The following is a 23,792-nucleotide window of genomic DNA, read 5'->3' on the forward strand; positions in this document are numbered from 1 at the left end:
AAATTACAGCATTAACATTGATGTTACCACGCGGCTTTTGTCCAGAGGGGTGGATTTTGCTTGACCGTCCGGATAGTCCCATTGTAGTAATGGCTGGCATTTGGTATTTTCCGCCCTCCTGACTATCCCAATTGTTATGATGATCACTCATATTTCACGGTAGAGTTTTATCAACAATGTAATAAATTACAATGTATTAAAAATAATGTTTTCCAAACTTTATGTAAATGAGATTATACTAAATGCATTTTTCCATCTTGGTAATTCCTCTCACATCTGTATTATTTTCTATGTAGCTCAAATGTGTTCATTTTCCTTGTATTATTCTGTTGTAAACATGTCAGTCTTGCTTGTTAATTTTGTTCACTGTATAGTATTCAATTGTATAAGATATGCCACTACTACTTTATCCATTTGTAGGACTGATAGACATATGGAGGACTTCTCAACTTTAGCTTTTAAAACTCAGTGACAAGCATGTGTATGTATATGTTTTCTGATAAGAGTGAAAATACTGGGTCTTAGGATGTGACCCTTTATCTTAATTAGATATGCCATACTCAGCTGAAATGAAGGCACAGATTTATAATTCTGGGTGTAGTGTATGAAAATTCTCATTTTTTCATATCCTTTCCAAAATCAGTAATGTCAGGCTAATATTTACACTTTTGTATTTGTATAAAATATTATTAAACAATAGTTTCCAAACCCTTTTCTATTCTTATTCAGAATGTATTTTTACTTCAAAATATTACATTAATCTTTTTCATTCTATGACTGTTATTTCATATACACTTATTAATAATGCCTTATATATTACACATATTTATTTATATTTCCTTACAAATTTGTCTAACCTTTTTTCTTCAAGTTTCAAATACTCTCTTGTTATAAGCAAGTGTAATTATACTGGAGATATTTCCATTAATCAATCATTATGTCAAATGACTTTGAAAAAATATAATTAGTTAACAGCATACTGTAAGGGAAATTTTTCAGGATTGTTTAACAACTGTTAAAATGACTCAAAGAAAAAAACATGTTGAAATATAAAAATAGTGTACAAGCTTAATGTAGGTGTCCATGGGAAAATACAAATATATTATTGTTGTTAGTAAAAAAAGATTGGTAATAAATTTATCATATCTGAATTTTTTTTAAGTCAGGCCTGATATCACTGGTCAAGATTCCCTTTAAGGTCCTGACCTTAACTTCTGTGTGTACCTGATTCCTGAATATGCAGTAATATTCTCGTTCCTTTTAAATTCTGTGACCAATGTCAAACAGGAAAGCATCTCAATATGCTAATGGTTGAAATCAATGCTGTCTTTATGGAAAACATGATAATTTCCAAAACAGCTCAAATTAACTCTTATTCAAACAGAATGTCCTTGCTGTAAGATAAAATTTTCCATATAGGTGTTGAAGTGAAAGGTGAATGCTCATCTACTCGCATGCCAAGGAAGAGTTTTTTAATTGTTCTGCAACTTTTTCCTTGTTTAACTTCTCCATAATTTGTGTTCAGCAACTTCAGTTGTTAGAGAAATTTTACAGCCCATTACATAGATGACACATTGGTTGTATAACCCAGTAAAGGGAGCTTGGGAATAACTAGGATCATCACCAAAGTAGATTTAATTTTTCAATGCCAGTAACATGTTGAGTGAATCCCAATTTTTCCTACCAAAAGCATTCAAGATTTTCTTGGGAACCTCTGAGAGGCCCATAATTCTTAAAGCCTGGTTGCTATGAATACTTCTGTATAATTTATTGTTAACAAGCTCGTTAACACAAACACACTCACACACATATACACCCCTCATGGACTGAAGGAATTGTTGTCCTATAATTTCTAAAATGGAAAATTAATTTCAGGGAGATCAACCAGGTAGACATAGCCCTATTTTCCCATTTGGGCTTTTCAACCCATTTTCAATATTTATCAAACTTCTTTCTCATGTTGAAGCCTTTGAATAAGATTTTCTCTTGAGTCTACTTAATTTTTAAATACTAATTTTTTATTTAAAATACTCAGCAATTGTGTAACTATTGTGGGCTACTTGAAAAACACATGCTTCTTGCATGTTCAACTTTGTATTTTCAGTACAACTTTGTATTTTTCTCTTACTCTATTTTCTCTCCTCTAATCTTACAGAACTCCAGAAGTATTTTACATATTCTGACTGTAGCATGAATGTTACCCTCTAGTCTTATGTTTTCCATCTCTTTCTCTCTATTCTTCGTTCTTTGTAGCTATCTTCCAATTCACTAATTATTTCTTCTACTCCATATAACTGATTAACTCTGTCTATAGATTCTTAATATGGATAATTCATTATTTTAGTCTTACTCTTTTAGTGTTCAGAATAATCTTTTATTCTCTTTCCATAAATTATTTTCTACAGGGAAACTGAACAAACTAATCTTAACATCGTGTTCTTTTTAAATGTGTTTTTGATTTTTGGGTTTTTTCTTTTTTGTTTTAGTATGTTAGTAATGAAAATAGTAACAAATTTCTTCTTTTCCCAACACTTTGTTCAGAGAATAGAATAGAAGCTTCATCTTGGAATTTACCTTCAATTTGAAAGAAACTGGAAATTAAGTTGATGTTAGTAGGTTTTTTTTGGATAGTAGCTTGTCTGTTGTTTAATGTAGGTGTCTGTTGCTAGGTCCACACCACAAAATCTCCTCCCAAGGAAACTCAATGAGCAGCACTCGATCTGAAAATATCACTGCAATAGATAAATTATAGTTCATCAACCACAGCTACATCATTGTATTCCAGGAATTAATTTTCACTTTGCTTATGTTGTAAAAATGGGACCCTGTGCTTTTGAACTCCAGCATTACCTAGAGGCAATAGAGAAGATGTGGACTTACATCTTTTATTTTTTGAGCCCCAAAATCCTATCTTTAGAAACAAGAGCTTGATCATGAAATTGTTTATTTATTTTTCTTATTAAGCAATTTTATTTATACTAAAATCAAAATCTTTTTATACTGTTCCTGTGATTGGTTTAATATCATCTATAATTGTTTTCTTAAGCAATGTGTTTTAAACTACACTACACTTAACTTTCTAAATCTAAATGTATTCAGCTTGACTTGAACCTTGCTGTTTACTAATGTAACTTTCCCACAGTGATATCCCTTAGAAATTACATAGACTTTGCCCAAATTATATATGTAAACATTTCCAATATAAATCATTTAATAAGATAGATGTAACTGTAGATGATGATAATAATCATGATGATGTCAGCTAAAAGGGAGAATGTTGTTTAATAAATGTGTCTTTTCAAAGTACTAGAGTTAAGGGTGGTGGGAGAACACTATTATTCTTTCTCATGGATTTATGATTTATTTTATTTTATTTTATTTTTAACATGGAGTTTCACTCATGTCACCCAGGCTGGAGTGCAATGGCGCAATCTCGGCTCATTGCAAACTCTACCTCCCTGGTTCAATCAATTTTCCTTCCTCAGCCCCCATATAGGTGGGATTACATTTGCCCACCACCACGCCCAGCTAATTTTTGTGTTTTTAGTAGAGACGCAGTTGCACTATATTGGCCAGGCTGGTCTGGAACTCCTGACCTCAGGTGATCCACCAACCTCGGCCTCCCAGAGTGCTGGGATTAGAGGCATGAGCCACCATGCCCTGCACGATTCTTATATTATTCTCAGCATCAGGCCTAGACAAATATCTTCACATAGTATTTCATCAGAAATAACATAAAAGCAACATATTTCCAATGTTGTTCTTGCTATTATTTTTTCTTTTATCACATTCTAAAAATTATAGTAAAAGTAACCTCCAGCAAATAATACTATTTTTTTTTTTGGCTGTTTAACTTTGTTCCAGTTTCATATGAACTTACACAAATACTCTGTGCAATTAGAGAGTGAATAAGCTTCATTTCATCTTTTAATAGCATCATTAACAAGTGACATTCTCTCTACTGCTTATTTACATTCTCAGCTACTGTCACAAATCTGGGTGATTTTATTATAGCAGTCAAAGTAGTTATACTACATACGTTTTATGCCTTAACAAAATTATTTTTCTACTAATCCTTTTCTAATATTCAAAACATTTGTAGCATCAAAATATTTTTCCTTACACATGTGTACACATGCATAGTATTATAATATTTGAATGGTAAAAATATGTGTATAATTACTTCATTTAGGGATAAATTTAGAAAATTTTCCTTTATATTTAATATCTATATTACTAAAATACATTGGAAATTCACTAATTTCTGCCACTTTGAAATGTTGTTATCATAAATATTTAAACTGAAAATAAGAAAAAAGATATCTAGTAAAATACAGATGTGCAAAATCTAATGTTTCAAAGTAAGAATAACATTAAGAATGTGGAGGTAGACTTCCTTCTTATCTTTTCCTTTTTTGAATTAATTTAAAGAAAAGTTTAAAATTTTATCTTGGATTTATTACTATCATAATGCTCTATTCTTATTTATTCAGCAAAAATTCTAATTACTATGGTATCTATAAGAATATGTTTCCTCAGCCTATTTTATATTCTTTCATTTATTATATGTTTCTGCTTTTTAAGTATTTTCATTACTATCAAACATAACATATATATAAAGTAATAAATAAAGTCATGTTATCACATCTTGGTCATGAAGTAGAATTCACCAGCAATCCAGACACTCCCCATATATGCTTCCTGTTGATATCATTTCTCTTTCGTTTCCTCCATCCCTATTGTCCCAATTGTTATGATAATCACTCATATGCCTCACTTTAGAACTTCGACAACAATGAAATAAATTGCAGTTCATTAAAAATATATCTTTGTAAACTTTATATAAATGGAATTATACTGTATCTTTTTTCCATCTTAATATCTCATATCTATGCAGTTCAAGTTTGTTTATTTTCCTTTTTATTAATATTCTTTGCAAATGTCTCTCTAGTCGATTCATTTTGATTGCTGTATCGTATTCTATTGTACAAGTATGCTGTAATTCATTTATCCATTTTGTCACTGATGGACTTCTAAACTTTAACTATTAGAACTCAGTGATATGCATGTGTGTGTATATGTATTCTGATAAGAGTGCAATACTGGATATTCAGATGTGATCCACCATCTTAATCAGATAATGTCAAACTCAAAGTAATTACACTGATTTACAATTCTAGGATTACAATGCTAGAACTGTAATGTATGAAAATTCCCATTACTACATATGTTTCCAAAATAAGTAACATCAGACTGCATTTTACACTTTTATATTTATATAAAATATTATTAAACCTAACATTTTATAAGCCTTTTTCTATTATAATTGAGAATGGATCCTTAATTTAAAAATTGTTACTCTTTTTATGACCATGATTTCATGCACATTTATTAATAATGAGTTATATATTTTACATATTCATTGATATTCCTTTATTAGTTTTTCTAATTTTTTTCTTAAATTTTTAAATACTCTTTTGTAATGAATGAGTGTAATTATACTAGACATATTTCCTTTAACTAAACATTATGTCAAATGACTTTGAGAAATATGGTTAGTTAACAGCATACTGTAAGGTAAATTTCAGCATTGCTTAACAACTCCTTAAAAGGATTCAAAGAAAATAATATGTTGAAATATCAAAATAGTCTATAAGCTTAAAGAAGGTACCTAGGGGAAAATATGAATTTAACCATTACTGTTATGAGTAGTAGTAAACATACCATGTCCAAATTTTTTAAGGCAGGCCTAATATCAATGGACAAGATTCCCTTTAAGGTCTTGACCTTAAACTCTATGTGCACCTGATTTCTGGTTGTGCAGTAATGTTCTTGTTCCTTTTAAATTCTCTGACTAATGTCAAGCAGGAAAGCACCAGGGCATGCTGTTGAATGAGTTCAAGGCTGTCTTAATGGAAAACATGATAATTTCAAAAGCAGCTCAAATTAACTCCTACTCAAATACTATGTCCTTGTTATATGATAAAATTTTTCATACTGATGTTGATGTGAAAGCTGAATTCTCATTTTCCAGCATGCAAATCAAGTCATACACTTATTCATCATTTTGCAATTTTTTCCTTGTTTAATCTTTTCATAACTTGTGTTCAGTAATGTCAATTGTTGGGGAAATTTTCCAAACTAATACATAAATCATGCATTGGATTCCTACACTGTTACATGTACCTTGGTCAAAACTAGAATCATGACCACTGTTGATCCATTTTTTCAATGCCAGATTTATGGAGAGTGAATCCCAAATTTTCCTACAAAAAGCATGCAAGGTGTTCTTGGGAAACCCAAGATGGCCAATATTCCTTAAAATCTAGTTGCTGCTAACTAATAATAATTGGATAACTTATTGTTAACATGCTCATTAACACCAACACATTCACACACACACATACATACCTCTCATGGCTTGGAAAAATTACTGTCCTGTAATTTGTAAAATGAAAAATTCATTTTCTTACTTGGGCTTTTCAGCCCATTTTCAATGTTTATCAAACTTAACCTCTCATAGTTAGGCCTCTGACTAAGTTATTCTCTTGAGCCTAATACTTACATATTAATTATTTAATTAAAATATTCAACAATTTTATAACTATTCCTTGAGCACTTAAAAAACATGTTTTCCATAGAAGAGTCTACACTTCCCTATGTATGAATATTCAGTTTTATTTTTCTCTATTTAATTTATTTTTGATTACTTAATGGTCTACAATGAATAGATGTTAAAATCAGTCTCCCATCCTGGATTTTATTTCTTTTCAGTGTTTATAGTATAAAGGTTTCTAAGAGGGGATCTTGGAGTCTGACTGCCAGAACAGGAAACCAGATTCCCTCCTTGGTATAGCTATGATCTGAGACTCCATTTTCCTACTAATCCTTGAGTCAGTATAATCACTTATAAAAAGCAGGCACGGTGGCTCATGCCTGTAATCCAAGCACTTTGGGATGCCGAGGCAGGTGGATTAGCTGAGGTCAGGATTTCGAGACCAGCATGGCCAACATGGTGAAACCTGCCTGTCTCCACTAAAAATACAAATATCAGCCAGGTGTGGTGGCACCCGCCTATAATCCCAGCTACTCAGTGGCTACAGCAAAAGAATTGTTTGAAACGAGAAGGCAGAGGGTATAGTTAGTCAAAATCACGCCACTGCACTCTAGCCTGAGAGAAAGAGTGAGACTCCATCTCAAAATAACAACAACAACAAAAAGGAGATGATAATAAAACTTTCTTTGGTTAGTTTTCCTTGGAGTTAATATACTATTTGTACTTTCAATTTTACCTGTCTGCTATAGGCAGGAACCAAAGATTGTTAATTATTGATTTGATCCTGTTTTTCTTGATATTTAACATATCAGTAAGAATTTACACTTTTTTTTTTTTCTTCTGAAACAGAGTCGCCTTCTGCTACCCAAACTGGAGTACAGTGGCGGGATCATAACCCACTGTAGCCTTGAACACCTGGGCTCAAGCAATCCTCCTGCCTCAGTTTCCCAAGTTTTTGGAGCTATAGACATGCACCTCCATGCCTGCTAATTTTTAAATTTTTTATAGAGACGGAGTTTCCATATGCTGCACAGGGAATTCCTGCTCTCAAGGGATCCTCCCACCTTGGCCTCCCAAAGTACTAGGACTACAGGTATGAGCCATCACATCCAGGCCGCAGTAGGAGTTTTGAAGGTCAGATGCTACCTAGAGCTTCATTTGGCTCACATCCATCCCAAGGTGGATCTAATCAGTTTGTAACAATAACTCTTCCTGAATGTGTAATTGAAATGCATATATATGGCAGCTGGAAGAACTGTCATATTCTTCCTGAACTATAGAGTAAGGGACATTATTATAGCAGGACCAAGGGGAAGCCTCAGAAATTCTCTAATGGCAACACAGTGTATAAAGTATAATACCTGCATTCTGTAAGGAATGGAATTGGTCACTGCCATGACAAAACACTTGAAAGTAACAGGGGATGGTAGTCTCTTTAAATTCCTATTCAGTTAAGCAGTCTGGCCTCTACCAAAGCAAGGTGGGTTATAGAATGAATGCAGATTATGATAAACTTAAATCAGCACTTACAAAAGCTTTCCAGGATGTGCTGTCTTCACTGAGCAAAACAGAGCTTCTGGTACTTCTTATGGGGCTCATGATTTGGTGAATGTTTCTTAATCTACACTCATTATGAGGGAAAATAAAAAAAGTTTGCCTTGTAAGAATAATAGCACTGCTTCCCTGTTTTATGTCAGGGCCATGTCACTTCTGTTCTCAGTCCAATTTACATTTCTTTAAAACATCGTGCTAATTTAACATATGAATAATAAAACAGACCAGGCCCTGTGGCACATAACTCTAATCCCAACAACTTAGGAGGCCAAAACGGGCAGATCACTTGAGCCCAGGATTTTGAGACAAGCCTAGGTAACACGGTGACATCCAGCCCAACAAAAAATACAAGAAATAGCCAGGCATGGTGTTGTGCCCCTACAGTCCCAGTTGCTAGGAATGCCGAAGCAGGAGAATCACTTGAGCCCAGAAGATTGAGGCTGCAATGAGCTGTGATCCTGTCACTGCACTCCAGCCTTGGGGACAGAATGTGACCCTGTCTCAAAATAATAGCAATAATAATAATAATATATTAGTTGGTACAATAATCAGGAAGTGGTAAGTTTCTTAAATATAGTAAAATACTATAACACTGAGCGGAAGTAAAATACCAGAAGGAAAGAGAGAAATTGGAGAAGATTCAGGGACATAAACACAGGTGATGTTTTAAGGTTTTCAGCGTCCCTAGTCCACAAGTTGAAACAATCTTTTTTAAAGAAAAAGGCATGTTGCTCTCTCTATATTTCCTATCACTACAAAAGAGGCACAATGTTTTGGGAGCCTATTGGGATTCTGGAGTCAACATATTCTACATTTGAGAATATTGCTTTGACTCATGAACGAAGTTTCTAAAGGTTACTGGTCTCAGGTGGAGGCCAGAACTAAAGAGGGCTCTACCACAGATATAGGCTCTGGTCCAAGCTGCTCCGGCCACTGGGCCAGATGATCCAGCAGAATTCAAAGCTACTAGAGGCATGCATAGTGGACATTATAGGACTCTGTGCATGTCTCTGACAAGCCTGTAGGAGAGGAGAGAGCAAACCCCTGTGGAATTAGTGCAAAACCATTCCCTCTCCAGTGGAGGAGTATCCTCTGTCTGATAAACAAAACAGCAAGTGCAGAACATTAATCCAAGCATAGAGTTCATCTAAGCACAAGCCCCTCTAGGCACAAAACTCTGTGCAACTCTGCAAGTCATATGCTCCTAAAGCCAGCCATGACTGGAGGGCATGAGCACATCTGAGTGGCAAAAGGATCGGACTGCACTGGACACAGACATGTGCTTTCTTAGATTCCCTTCACTATCTCCTATTCCCCAGACCAGCACCTTGCCTGCTCCAGATCATCGTCCCATTTGGAACTTGAATGCATCACCACACTGTGGGCATGAGGTCTGACTTTCATAACCTCCACCTAGGGGCTAGATGATATAAGACAGAACAACAGAGAAGGTAGTTCGGCCTCAGGGATACCATGGCCAATGGGAAATACAAGACTAATGACAGCTGAACAGATACATTCTCCCTCCTCTTTCTCTTCCATGGACTAATGCTGGCTGTGGTTTCCCCTTGTAGCCCTTCTGGAAAAGTGCTGGGAGCCAACAGCACACATCTAATGACCACTATTCTGTCTCTATCACCTGACTGTGAAGTGGCTGCCAGCAAAGTCACACCAGACATCACGATACATTGTTTCATGTTTGTTCCTGTCTCAATTTCCACATGTTCTTGCCATTTTTATCTTGAACTTGCCTTCCAAATAAATATCATCACTTTAATATCAGGTATTACATTAAAAACATTTTAGTAAAGTAGCTGGTTACTAACTCAATTTTTAGAAAGGAAATGCCATTTTTATATGATAACTATAAAATATCATAATACAAATATATAATTCATAATAGAAAAAATACATATGCAAATAGACCAAAGTACTTTATATGCTTTTTAAAAATATTGTAATAGGTGCCATCTACGTTTGATGTTCTACCTTATCTCCAATTCAGACACCTGATACAGCTGCATCAAGACTATATTATTGTGATATTTCTCCTAAAATTATGGAATAGCCAAACTTTTCCTCTGAGGAATCATTTTGCTGAATAAGCATGCAACCTCAACCTGAGACCAGAACAGGGGAATTCATGCAACTGCTGATATTGTGATGAGTTTCCTTTTCTTTGGTTTACCACATCAACTCATCCACTTTATCCACCCATTTATTTGCTCATTAAAATATCATTTTTGACCACCTATTCTTTGTGCTGGGTTTTAGGTATTGGGAGTCAACAGAAAGCAAGACAGAAACAATTTCTTCTTTTTTGGCTCTTACATTGTTCTGAGGAAGACGCGTGATTTTAAAAAATACATAAATCAGGTGTGGGGATGATTTATCTTAAGGTTTAAAAAAACATCGTTAAAATATTATAATACCAAGAATTAATACAGTCATGTAGAATTTAGCTATGAACAAGACTGCACATTTCCTTCTTATAACACAGCTTCCTGTTAGCGAATATGTCAACACACTTCCATTTCATCACTGACAACAAACTTACAATGTTAAGGCACATCCTATAATTAATACATAGATTTCATGGATGCTATTTTAACACTTACAAAAAGTTTCACTGAATTATTTTCCATAATTTCTATACTATTTTCACATTGATAGTTTTTTTTAGAAAAGAGAAGATTGCAGTTCTCTTATCTGAAGTTTAGAAGGAATTTGATAAATGGAAGATAAGGATATCATTAGCAATTCAGGGGCTTAGAAGTGCTTTAGAAAAAATAGTAAAATAATTTACATCAGAGCTCAATTTCAAAAGAAGCTTTTCCTTAATTCAAAAGCTGGAAGAAATGACTTTTCTAACTGCATATGAAAGCTGATAATAGCAATCAAGATCATGATCATGATTTTTCATCCCTCTTATAGAAGACTTTTTTTCCTAAGCTATTCACATACTTGTATGAAATCTTATATTCCTCAGTACTGTTTATGGTAGACATAGATGAAATTTACTCTACATATGCTTGTCACTCAAATTTTATTGTGTGCATTGTTTTCTAACAACAATTCTGTTTGCTTTTTACTAAACATAAAATAGGAATTCATAATGGAATAAAACCCCAAAGATACATCCTCATTATTGAGATAGAATTGAATGACATTATTATCCAAAAAGTTACAGGTTAAAACAACGAATTCTAAGCACACTGTGGTATATTTGTGTGGTTCAAATAACAATAAAAAGAGCAATATTTTTCCCGAGATAAGCTGTCAGTTCTTAGTAATTATAAATAGACATAAATTATTCAAATGAAATAAAAACTACATGCATAAAATAAACATGGCTTCATAATTCTGAGGAATTTTTGTCGTACTTTCTATAATTTGGCAGTTCTTTTGAAAAAACAATAAAAGCATGTTATTGTCAATGTTCTTCAGTTTTTCATACACACATAAATACACACACACACACATATATATGCTTTTCTAGACTACCATTAGGTAAAAGACTTTTCTAGGTATACATTTGGAAATTATTCATATACATGCATTACAGAAAACCCAGTAAGAAATAGAAAATGTTCCATACACCACCAGTTTGTTTTCTGCTAGAAGACACACAAGGCCCCTCTCGTGAATCTATGGAGATGAAGCTTCTGTCCTTTCACCCAGTACCTCACGTTCCACAAAGTTGAAAGAAAAATCTGCTTTAGCTTCTTGTTTCCCCAGATCAGGATGAATGGGTGGGTGGAAGGATAGCTGATTACAGTAGCTTGGCAGAACATGAAGACAGGTTTGTTTTCCAGCCTCTCAAAATTCCAAACTGATAGCATTATGGCCAGAAAGTAAATGGCACATAACAGGAGAAAGGAGGTCACAGTTTGCAAAGCTTTTATGTGGACCTTGGTGCTGGGATCTTGAGATCCTTTGCCATGGACCTGCATCTTCTTGAGATGTTTACACAGAGAACAGATTAACAGCAGAAAAGAGATCAGGGTCAGAGTGATGGGTAAAAAGTTTGCTAGCATGGTTACAGTCATATTTGAAAAGTACATTGCACTCTTCAATTTGATCTTCCATGTCATGTTTCCTTCATATTCTTTTGTCTGTACAATCTGATTCATGTTTATGACAAAAAGATGACAAGCCAAAAATAGCAAAGACCCCAACAGCATCACCAGAATGACATTCTTAACTCTCCTCTTTAAGTGAAGAAAAATCAGGTTGGAGAAAGTGGCAATCTTGAGCAAATAAAATATGCTGAGGCTAGTAGCAAGCCAGCTGCTGAAATGGTTGGTCACTACCCAGACGTTATAAGCAGTACTTCTTACTTCCACACTATAAAAAGCTAGATTAAACTCAGTTGCATACCAATGTAGTAATAATACCCAGAGAAAACCAACTCTGGAGACAGCCAGAGCAGTGAGAATTTGGTCAGCAAACGAGATCTTTTGTCTCTTGACCCACTCAATGGAATGTACCAATGCTATGAAGCCATTAGCAAAATTTCCAATAACAAATATAACCATTATTAGAATGGAAAAAGTGATAGACAGAAAAGTTATCATGTCTGAACAGACAGAAAGAAATTTTTTAAATGCTGGTGTAACATCACAGGTTGTGATTGCTTGAATATCCTGACCTTAAATTCTATATGCACCTGATTTGTGTATCTGCTGTGCCATTCTTTTTACTTTTAATTGTCGTGACCAGTGTAAAGCCAGAAATCACCATAGCATGCTAATGGATGAGTTCAATGCTCTCTTTAGGTAAAACATTTTTATTTTCAAAACAACTCAAATTAACTCATTCACTCATGTCTGTTCTTGTTATAGGCTGGAATTATTCATACTGAAGTTGACATGAACCCTGAATTCTCATTTGCTAGTATGCAAACTAGGACATATTAACTTTCAGTGTTTGCAATTTTTCCTTGTGTAACCTCTCCATTATCTGTCTTTAGCGACTTTGGTTGTTAGGGAAGTTTTATAACCCAATACAGAGATCACATAGTAAATATCTAAATTCTTAAAGGGAGCTTGGTCATAACTAAGATCATGACCTATACAGTCCTTTTTAAACGCCAGATTTAAATACACAGAATTCAACCTTCTTTTATCAAAAGTATCTAAGATTTACTTGAGAACCACAGGCAGGCTGGTACTCCATAAGATCTGGTTGCTGCTAATACTTTTGTGTGACTTCATTATTCACAAGCTCATAAATAAATGCACAAACACACACATGTGCACACCACTTATGAATGGTATGAATTATTTTCTTGTAATTTCCAAACTTTAAAATGAGTTTCCAGGGGGTTGTCCAGCTGAAATTAGTCCTATTTTCCCACTCAGGGTTTTCAGCCCATGAACAATAGTTATTTATCAAACACATCTCTAATTATTAGGTCTTTGGTAAAGTTTATTTCAAGTCTAAAGTTTAAATATTTATTATTTAATTAAAATATTCAACAATTTTATAAGTATTCATGGGTACCAGGCCCTTTGACATATAATCTTGCAGTAACCTCCCATCACAGGATGACTGACTACTTTTCCCCTGAACTTGAAGTTCAATAATTTAGCTTGCTTTGATGAACAGAAAATTAATACACTTTGCATAGAGATTTGAGATGGCTTCCATACTGGGGTTCTTCCTCTTTCTATTTAGGATGAGAATATCTCCTAGCTACTACACTGTTCCCAGAAGGAGAATGAGAAACTAATGAAGGCAGATTGTCCCCACCTGATCCAGATTAAATTGGTCAAACTCTAACGACCTCCAAGATGCAGAATTTGGCCCACCACAAATCCCCAGAGACATCTACCAAACCCGGCTTAGAAAAATGAAATCTAAAGATATAATATATAAATATATGATGTAGTTTTGGAGGGTTTCTCTTGCAGAAAAACATAACTGATAAAAGAACTCTGCTAAACTAAGAGTGTGTAAAATATGTACAACCTTGTTGTGTCAGCAATTCAGGAGCCAAAAGGAAAAAATCGATGGGGAATGGCAAAGGTTTATTCCTATGAGGTGGATAATTAAGGCTAGAAGAAATCCTTTGAAAAAATCTGGAGGTGACAGATAACATCATCTCAAATTTCCTCATGTTGCAACTAAATAAGAAAGTTCTTACTTCTACTCTCTTAGAGTTGTCTAAGAATGTATACAAATAGTTTATTTTTCCTGCAGTATATAATGAGTAATAATAAATTTTTATGAGATATTTCTCCTAATTTAAAATTTTTATGTTAAAATTATAACGCACACTTAGAAATGAGCCAAAACAAAAATGGGAAATACCGCAATGTATCATAAGCACTCAAGTAACCATGATGCCGGGTGAGACAAGGAACACCGAAAACAGCCTAGGTCCACCTCCATGCCACTTTCCAGACCCATAACCCCTTGTTCACATCTCTGGAGATAAGCAATATCCATAATTTATGATGATCATTTCCTTGATTTTCCTTATACTTTACCAATTCGGTATGCAACCCTAAACTGCATAGCTTGGTCTGGCCTGCTTTCAACTGTGTGTAGGTACAATACTTCATGTTCTTCTTGGTTGTGGTTTCTTGGTCTCAACATTGTGTTTCTGAAATTTAGTCACAGAGTCGCATGTACATATGATTTTTTTTCACTTCTCTATGTTGTTCTGTTCTTTGGATTTACTGTAATGATTGATCAATCCTTAATATATATTTGGCCAGCTTTTTTTATGAACAGTTATGAATAATTCTACTAGAGCATTCTCTCTTATATCATTTGATACAATTCCTTTGTATATATACCTTTAGATAGAATTACAGGGTCATTGTTCAAAATCTCCTCATAGATATAGAACAGCTCAAAAAATACTTTAAGTAAATTTACCCGTGTCACCTCTGCCTCCAGTCTATTTTTTTTGCCATTTGCCTATATATTATCAATTATGTAATTACCACAATAAGACATTATTTTTGAGAGTAAACATTCGTTTATAATTATGCACATATTTACCAAATCAGTCTCCAATCTTGGATTTTATTTCTTTTCAGTTTTTACAGTATAATGGTTTCTAAGAGGGAATCTTCTAGTCAGAAGACAGGAAACCAGATACTCTGCTGGTTAGCGTATAGCTATGATGTGAGACTGCATTTTACAACTACTGCCTGCCTCAGTATAATTACCTATAAAAAGCAGATGATAGATTGGGCATGGTGGCCCAGGCCTGTAATTCCAGCATTTGGGGAGGCCAAGGCAGGTGGATCACCCGAGGTCAGGAGTTTGAAACCGGCATGGCCAACACGGTGAAACCCTGTCCCCACTAAAAATACAAAAATTAGCCAGGTGTGATCACGCACACCTATAATCCCAACTACTCAGTTGACTGTGGCAGGAGAATCATTTGAACCCAGGAGACGGCAGTTGTAATTGGTCAAGATCGTGCCACTGCACTCCAGCAGGGAGACAGAACAACACCCTGTCTCAAAAAAAACAACAAAGAAAGGAGATGAAAATAAAATTGTCTTTGGTTAATTTTGTTAGGAGTTAATCTATTCTTTACATAACTACTTTCAATTTTACCTGTTTGCTATAGGCAGGAACCAAAGATTCTTAATTATTGATTTGATCCCATTTTACTTGATATTTAAGATACCAGCGAGAACTTACACTTTTTTTTTCTTCTTCCTCTGAAACAGAGTCTCCCTCTGTTACCCAAGTTGGAGTACAGTGGCAGGATCCTAGCCCACTACAGCCTCGAATGCCTGGGCTCAAGCAATCCTCCTGCCTCAACTTCCCAAGTGTTTGGAACCCTAGGCATGCACAACCATGCCAGCTAATTTTTTAATTTTTTGTATGGATGGAGTCTCCATATGCTGCACAGGGAATTACTGCTCTCAAGGGATCCTCCCACCTTGCTCTCCCAAAGTACTAGGACTACAGGCATGAGTCCTCACATCCAGCCTGCAGTGGGAGTGCTTGAAGGTCAGATGCTACTTAGAGCTTCGGCTCATGTCCATCCCGAGGTGGATCTAATCAGTTTGCAGTTATTACTTCTTCCTGAATGTGTAATTGAAACCTGTAGAGTAAAGGTCATTATTATAGCAGGACCAAGGGGAAGCCTCTCAAATTCTCCTCTACTGGCAACGCAATGTATAAAATATAATAACTGCATTCCCTAAGGAATGGAATTGGTCACTGCCATGACAAAACACTTGCAAGTTACAGGGGACAGTAGTCTCTTTAGATCTCTATTCATTTAACCTATCTGGCCTCTACCAAAACCAGATGAATTATAGAATGAATGCAGACTACCATAAACTTAAATCAACACTCACAAATTCTTTCCAGGATTTGCTATCTTCACTGAGCAGAGCAGAGCTTCTGGTACTTTTAATGTGGCTCGTGATTTGGTCAATATTTCTTAATCATATGTAACAAACCTGCACGTTATGCACATGTACCCTACAACTTACAGTATAATAATAATAAATAAATTAAAAAAAAAAAAAATATTTCTTAATCTACACCCATTAAGAGGGAAAATCAAAGCAATTTGCTTCGTATTGTAAGAATAATAGCACTGCTTCACTGTTTTATGTCAGGACTATGTCACTTCTGTTCTCAGTTCAATTTGCATTTTTTAAAACATCGTGCTAATTTAATATATTAATAATATTACAGACCGGGCCCTGTGGCACATGACTGTCATCCCAGCACTTTTGAGGCCAAAACAGACACATCACTTCAACCTAGGAGTTGGAAATCAGCCTGGCTAACATGGTAAAATCCTACCCCAACAGAAAATAAAAAATTAGCCTGGCGTGAGATTGTTCCCCTGCAGTCCCAGCTGCTAGCAATGCCGAGGTGGGAGAATCACTTGAGCCCAGAAGGTTGAGGCTGTAATGAGCTGTGATCCTGCCACTGCACTCCAGTCTCAGGGACACAGTGAGAACCTGTTCAAAATAATAGCAATAATAATAATAATTAATAATAATAATATATTCGTTGGTACAATAATCAGGAAGTGGCAAGTTTCTTAAATATAGTAAAATACCCTAATGTTGAATGGAAGTAAAATAGCAGAACAAAAGAAATAAACCTGAGGAGATTCAGGGACCTACAACATAGGTGATGTTTTAAAGCGTTCAGTGTCCCCAGTCCACACGTCGAAACAATCTTTATTACAGTAAACGATGTTTTGCTCTATATATTTCCTATCACTACAAAAGAGACACAATATTTTGGGGGCCTATTGGGATTTTGGAGCCAACATATTCCACATTTGAAAATATTGCTCTGACTCATTAACGAAGTTTCAAAAGGCTACTGGTCTCGAGTGGAACCCGGAATAAAAGAGGGCTCTACAGAAGATATAGGCTCTGGTCCAAGCAGATTTTGCGATGAGTTTACTTTTCCTTTTTTAATTGGTTTATCACATCAACTTATCCGTTTTATCCACCCATTTATTTGTTCATTAAAACATCATTTTTGAACATCTACACTTAGTACTGGGTTCTAGAACCTGCGAGTCAACAGAAAGCAAGGCAGACATGATCTGCTTTTTTACAGTTCTTACATTATACTGAGGAAGATATATGATTAAAAAAATACATAAATCAGCTGTGGGGATGATTTATCTTGAGGTTTAAATAACATCGTTAAAATTTCATATTACAAAGAACTAATACCTTCATATACAATTTAGCTGTGAACAAGACTGTACATTTCTTTCTTATAGTAGAACTTTTTATTAGTGAATATGTCAAAACACTTTCATTACTGACAACAAAATTATAACGTTAAGGCACACTCCATAATTAATACATAATTTCATAGATACTATTTTAACATTTACAAACAATTTCACTGAATTATTTTCCATCATTGTTATACTACTTTTACACTGATAGTTTTTTTTTTAGAGAAGAGATTTGAGTTCTCCTATCTGAAGTTTAGAAGGAATTTTATAAATGGAAGATAAGGATATATTTAGCAAATCAAGGGCTTAGAGGTGCTTTAGAAAAAATACTAAAACAATTTGCATCAGATCTCAATTCAAAAACAGTTTTTCTTTAATTCAAAAGCTGGAAGAAATGACGTTTCTAACTGCATATGGAAAATGATAATAGCAATCAAGATCATGATGATGAATTTTCATCCCTTTATTTCCAAAGAGATTTTTTTCTAAGCTATTCACATACTTGTTATTAAATCTAATATTCCTCAGTACTGTTTACGGTAGACATAGACGAAATTTACTCTACATATGTTTGCCACTCGAAGTTTTTTGTGGGCATTGTTTTCTATCAATAATTCTGATTGCTTTTTACTAAATAAAACAGGAATTCATAATGGAATAAAACCTCAAAGATGCATTCTCATTATTGATTTAGAATTGAATGACCTTACCATCCAAAAAGTGAGATGTTCTAACAACAAATTCTAAGCACACTGTGGTGTATTTGTGTGGATCACATAACAAGAGAAAACAGCAATATTTTTCCTGAGATAAGCTGTTAGTTCTTAATAATTATAAATAGACATTGTAAATTCTACAAATTAAATATAAAATACATGAATGAAAACCATGGCTTCGGAATTCTGAGTAATTTTTGTCATATTTTGTATAATTTGGCAGTTCATGTGAAAAAACAAAAAAGCGTATGTTATTGTCAGTGTTCTTAAGTTTTTCATATAAATTACACACACACACACACGTATACTTCTTTTGACTAATTTTAGGTAAAAGACTTTTCTAGGTATATGTTTGGAAATTACTCATACACATACATTACAGAAAACACAGTAAGAAATAGAAAATGTTTCATACACCACCAGTTTGTTTTCTGCTAGAAGACACACAATGCCCCGCTCGTGAATCTACAGAGATGAAGGCTTCTGTCCTTTCACCCAGTACCTCACGTTCCACAAAACTGAAAGAAAAGTCTGCTTTAGCTTCTTGTTTCCCCAAATCACGATGAATGGGTGGGCTGAAGGATAGCTGAATCTAATAGCTTGGCAGAACATGAAGACAGGTTTGTTTCCCAGACTCTCAAAACTCCAAATTGATATAATTACAGACACAAAGTAAATGACACATAACAAGAGGAAGGAGATCACAATTTGCAAAGCTTTTATGTGGACCTTGGTGCTGGGATCTTGAGGTCCTTTGCCATGGAGCTGCATCTTCTTGAGATGTTTACACAGAGAACAGATTAACAGCAGAAAGGATATCAGGGTCAGAGTGAAAGGTACTAAGTTCTGTAGCGTGGTTACAGTCATACCTGGATGGTAAATCGCATTCCTCAATATGTACTTCCAAGTCATGTTTTCTTCATACTCTTTTGTCCGTACAATCTCATTCATGTTTACCATAAAAAGATGACAAGCCAAAATGAGCAAAGGCCCCAACAGCATCACCAGAATGACATTCTTAACTCTCCTCTTTAAGTGAAGAAAAATAAGGTTGGAGAAATTGGCAATCTTGAGCAAATAAAATATGCTGAGACTAGTAGCAAGCCAGTTGCTGAAATGGTTGGTTACTGCCCAGACATTATAAGTGGTAGTTCTTACTTCTACACTATAAAACGCTGGATTCAACACAGTTGCATACCAATTTAATAATAATACCCAGAGCAAACCAACTCTGGAAACCGCCAGAGCAGTGAGAATTTGGTCAGCAAAGGAGATCTTTTGTCTCTTGACCCACTCAGTGGAATTTACCAATGCTATGAAGCCATTAGCAAAATTTCCAATAACAAATGTAACCACTACTAGAATGGAAAAAATGATGGGTAGAAAAGTTATCATGTCTGAACAAACAAAAAGAAAATTTTTAAATGCTGGTGTTGTGTCTGGAGTTGGTTCCTGCAGGTGGGTTCGTGGTCTCACTGACTTCCAGAATGAAGCCACGGACCTTTGCAGTGAGTGTTACAGTTCTTAAAGATGGCACAGACCCAACGACTGAGCGGTAGCCAGGTTTCAGCTCTTAAAAATAGCGTGAACCCAAAGACTGAGCGGTAGCACGGTTTATTGTGAAGAACAACAGGACAATACTTCCACAGCATTGAGTGGGCTGTTGCTGCGGGCTGGAATGGCCAGCTTTTATTCTCTTATTTGTCCCTTCCCATGTTCAGTTTTTGTCCTATCAGAGTGCCCTTTTTTCAGTCGTCCCTGTGATTGGCTACTTTTTGGATCCTGTTGATTGGTGCATTTTACAGAGCACTGATTGGAGCATTTTAGGGAACACTGATTGGTGCCTTTTACAGAGGATTGATTGGTGCATTTTACAATCCTCTGGCTAGCCACAGAGCACTGATTGGTGCATTTTACAATCCCCATGCTGGCTACAGAATACTTCTCCAAATCCCCACTGGACCCAGGAAGTCCAGCTGGCTTCACCTCTCAATGAAATATCACTGGTTATGATTGCTCGAATATCCTGACCTTAAATTCTATATGCACCTAATTTGTGAATGTGCTTGCTCATTCTTTTTACTCTTAAATGTGACCACTGTCAAGCCAGAAATCACCATGGCATGTTAATTGATGAGTTCAATGATCTCTTTATGGAAAACATTCTTATTTTCAAACAACTCAAATTAACTCATTCATTCATTGCCTGTTCTTTTTGTAGGCTGGAATTATTCATACTGAAATTGACAGGAAACCTGAATCGTCATTTGCTAGTACACAAATAGGAGCATATTCTCTTTCAGTGTTTGCAATTTTTCCTTGTGTAAGCTATCCATCTTTTGTCTTTAACGACTTCATTTGTTAGGGAAGTTTTATAACTCATTACATACTTCATGTAGTAAATGTCTAAATTCTTAAAGGGAGCTTATTCTTAACTTAAGATCATAACCTATATTGACGTTTGAAATGCCAGGTTTAAATACACAGAATCCAAACTGCTTTTAGCAAAAGCATCTAAGATTTTCTTGAGAACCACAGGCAGGCCAGTACTCCATAAGATCTGGTTGCTGCTAATACTTTTGTATAGCTTCATTAGTCACAAGCTCATAAATACACACACATATGCACGCATGGGCATACCGCTTATGAATGGAACAAATTATTTTCTTGTAATTTCCAAAATAAAAAATGAGTTTCCAAGAGGTTATCCAGATGAAATTAGTCCTATTCTCACACTCGGAGTTTTCAGCCCATTAATCATATTTATTTATCAAACACATATCTAATTCTTAGGACTTTGGTAAAGTTTCTCTGAAGTCTAATGTTTAAATATTTATTATCATATAAAATATTTAGCAATTTTATAAGAATTCCTGAGTACCGGGCTCTTTGATAGATAATCTCGCAGCATACTCCCATTGCAGGAAGACTGACTACCTTGCGCCTGAACTTGGAGTTCAACCATTTAACTTACTTTCATAAACAGAAAATTACTGCACTTTGCATAGAGATTTGAGATGGCTTCCATACTGGGGATTCTTCCTCTTTCCATTTACCATGAGAACATCACCTAGAAAGTACACTGTTCCCAGAAGGAGAATGAGAAACTAATGAAGTCAGGTTGCCGCCAGCTGATCACACTAAATTGGCCAAACTCTATCTCCAAGATGCCGAATTTGACCCGTCTCAAATCGCCAGAGCCATCCATCAAACCCAGCTTAGAAAAATGAAATCCAGGCCAGGCGCGGGGGAGGGTAAGGAGGGCAGATCACGAAGTCAAGAGATTGAGACCATCCTGGCCAACATGGTGAAACCCCGTCCCTACTAAAAATACAAAAATTAGGCGGGCTTGGTGGCATGTGCCTGTAGTCCCAGCTAGTTGGGAGGCTGAGGCAGGAGAATCGCTTGAACCCAGGAGGCAGAGGTTGCAGTGAGCCAAGATCGTGCCACTGCACTCCAGCCTGGGCGAGAGAGTGAGACTCCATCTCAAAAAACAGAACACACACACACACACAAAAATGAAATCCAAAGACATTTGAGATATATATATCTAATGTAGTTTTAGAGGGTTTTCTCCTGCAGGAAAACATAACTGATAAAAGAGCTCTGCTAAACCGAGAGTGTGAGAAGTATGTACATCTTTGTTGTGTCAGGAATCAGGAGCAGAAAGGAAAAATAGATGGGGAATGGCAAAGGTTTTTCCTGTGAGGTGGACAATTAAGGCTAGAATAAATCCTTTGGAAACATCTGCGCTTGACAGATAACATCATCTCAAATTTCCTTATAATGCAACTAAATAAGAAAGTTCCTATTTCAACTATCTTAGAGTTGTATAAGAATGTATATACAGCTAATTGATTTTTCCCTTCAGTATATAATGAGATGAGTAATAATAATTTCTATAAGACATTTCTCCTGACTAAAAATTATATGTTAAAATTGTAATGCAGACTTAGAAATGAACCAAAACAAAAATTGGAAATACCGGAATGTATCAGAAACGGTCAAGTAACGCTTATACAGGGCAAGAGAGGGAACATCGAAAACAGCCTAGGTCCATCTCCATGCCATTTTTCTGACATGAAAATCGTAATGATTTTCCTCTTTTTGTAATACTTTGGTCAAAAGAGAGAATAAAAGCAAGGTCTAGGCATCCTCCTGCAACTTGGAAGAAATTGAAAATTGATTTGATGTGATAGCATTTTTGGATAGTAGCTTTTCTGTTTCTGGATCATCATCGCAAACTCTCCTCACAGAGAAATTCAGTGAGAAGTACTGGATCTCAAAATGTCACTTCGATTAATAAGACAGAGTATCTCAACAACAGCTCCACCATTCTATTCCATGATTTTAATTTTACGCTGTTTTTATTAGCAGAAATCAAGACTTCTTAGTTTACAACAATCTTTAAAAGATCAAATAGTGAAACAGTACTTACAAGTTTATGAAAAACTGAAGGACGTCTGATACAAGTAGACTTGAAGTCCCATGGAAATAAACCTGAATCTAGTGCTTCTATGGAATTCCACCATTTAATCCCTATCCGTGATTATAGTTTTGGTTATAGAACTACAACCTTTGAAATCCATCATCACTCACTCAAGTGTGACAGAAGATCTGAGGTCTTACCTCTGTTTGACAATTTGGTCCTAAAAACTCGCTCTTTAGAAATAAAAGCTTGCTCATAAAAATGAGTTATTTGCTTTATCTTTCTTATTAGGGAGTTCTATTTACACTAAAATCTAAATTGTTTCTATTGTGATCTTAGTGAAATGAGGATTCATTTAAGGTCGTCCATAAATAATTATTTGCTTAGGCAATGTATTCTAAAATAAACTACACTTAATTTCTAAACCTAAATGTATTGAGTTCGACTTGAACTTTGCTGTTTACTATTGTAACTTTCTCACAATGATGATCTTTTTAAAATTCCTTATTTTCCATATTATGTATTTAAATATTTCAAAAACAAATCATTCCATGAGATAGATGAAGATATACATGATGACGATGAGAATGATGATGGCAGGTGAAAGGGAGAATGCTATTTGATAAATGTGATTTCAGTCTTGTTTCTAAGTACTGGAGTTCAGGGTGATGAGAGAACACTATTATTCCTCCTCATGGCCTCATGATACTTCTGTAATTCTCAGCATCAGGCCTAGACAAATACCCTCACATGGTATTTCATCAAGAATAATGTAAAACCAACATATTTTCAAAGATTTATTTGCTTCTTTTTTTTTCTTTTACTACATTTTAAAAG

General features: G+C 35.1%; 2 protein-coding genes across 2 annotated transcripts; both read right to left on the reverse strand.

Annotated features, from left to right (window-relative positions):
- Nucleotides 1–10,773: 10,773 nt before the first annotated feature.
- Nucleotides 10,774–15,412, reverse strand: LOC101018966 (taste receptor type 2 member 46-like). Its single transcript, XM_031650289.1, has one exon. It carries the CDS (start codon nucleotides 12,685–12,687, stop codon nucleotides 11,728–11,730), a length of 960 nt encoding a protein of 319 aa, XP_031506149.1. The 5' UTR covers nucleotides 12,688–15,412; the 3' UTR covers nucleotides 10,774–11,727.
- Nucleotides 15,413–18,021: 2,609 nt separating this feature from the next.
- LOC101019676 (taste receptor type 2 member 31) lies at nucleotides 18,022–21,831 on the reverse strand. The gene has a single exon (XM_003906000.5). The coding sequence runs from the start codon at nucleotides 19,919–19,921 to the stop codon at nucleotides 18,992–18,994; it is 930 nt and encodes a 309-aa protein (XP_003906049.2). The 5' UTR covers nucleotides 19,922–21,831; the 3' UTR covers nucleotides 18,022–18,991.
- Between the last annotated feature and the right edge of the window lie 1,961 nt (nucleotides 21,832–23,792).

Source organism: Papio anubis, chromosome 9 (genome assembly GCF_008728515.1).
Source record: "Papio anubis isolate 15944 chromosome 9, Panubis1.0, whole genome shotgun sequence".
Taxonomy (NCBI): domain Eukaryota; kingdom Metazoa; phylum Chordata; class Mammalia; order Primates; family Cercopithecidae; genus Papio; species Papio anubis.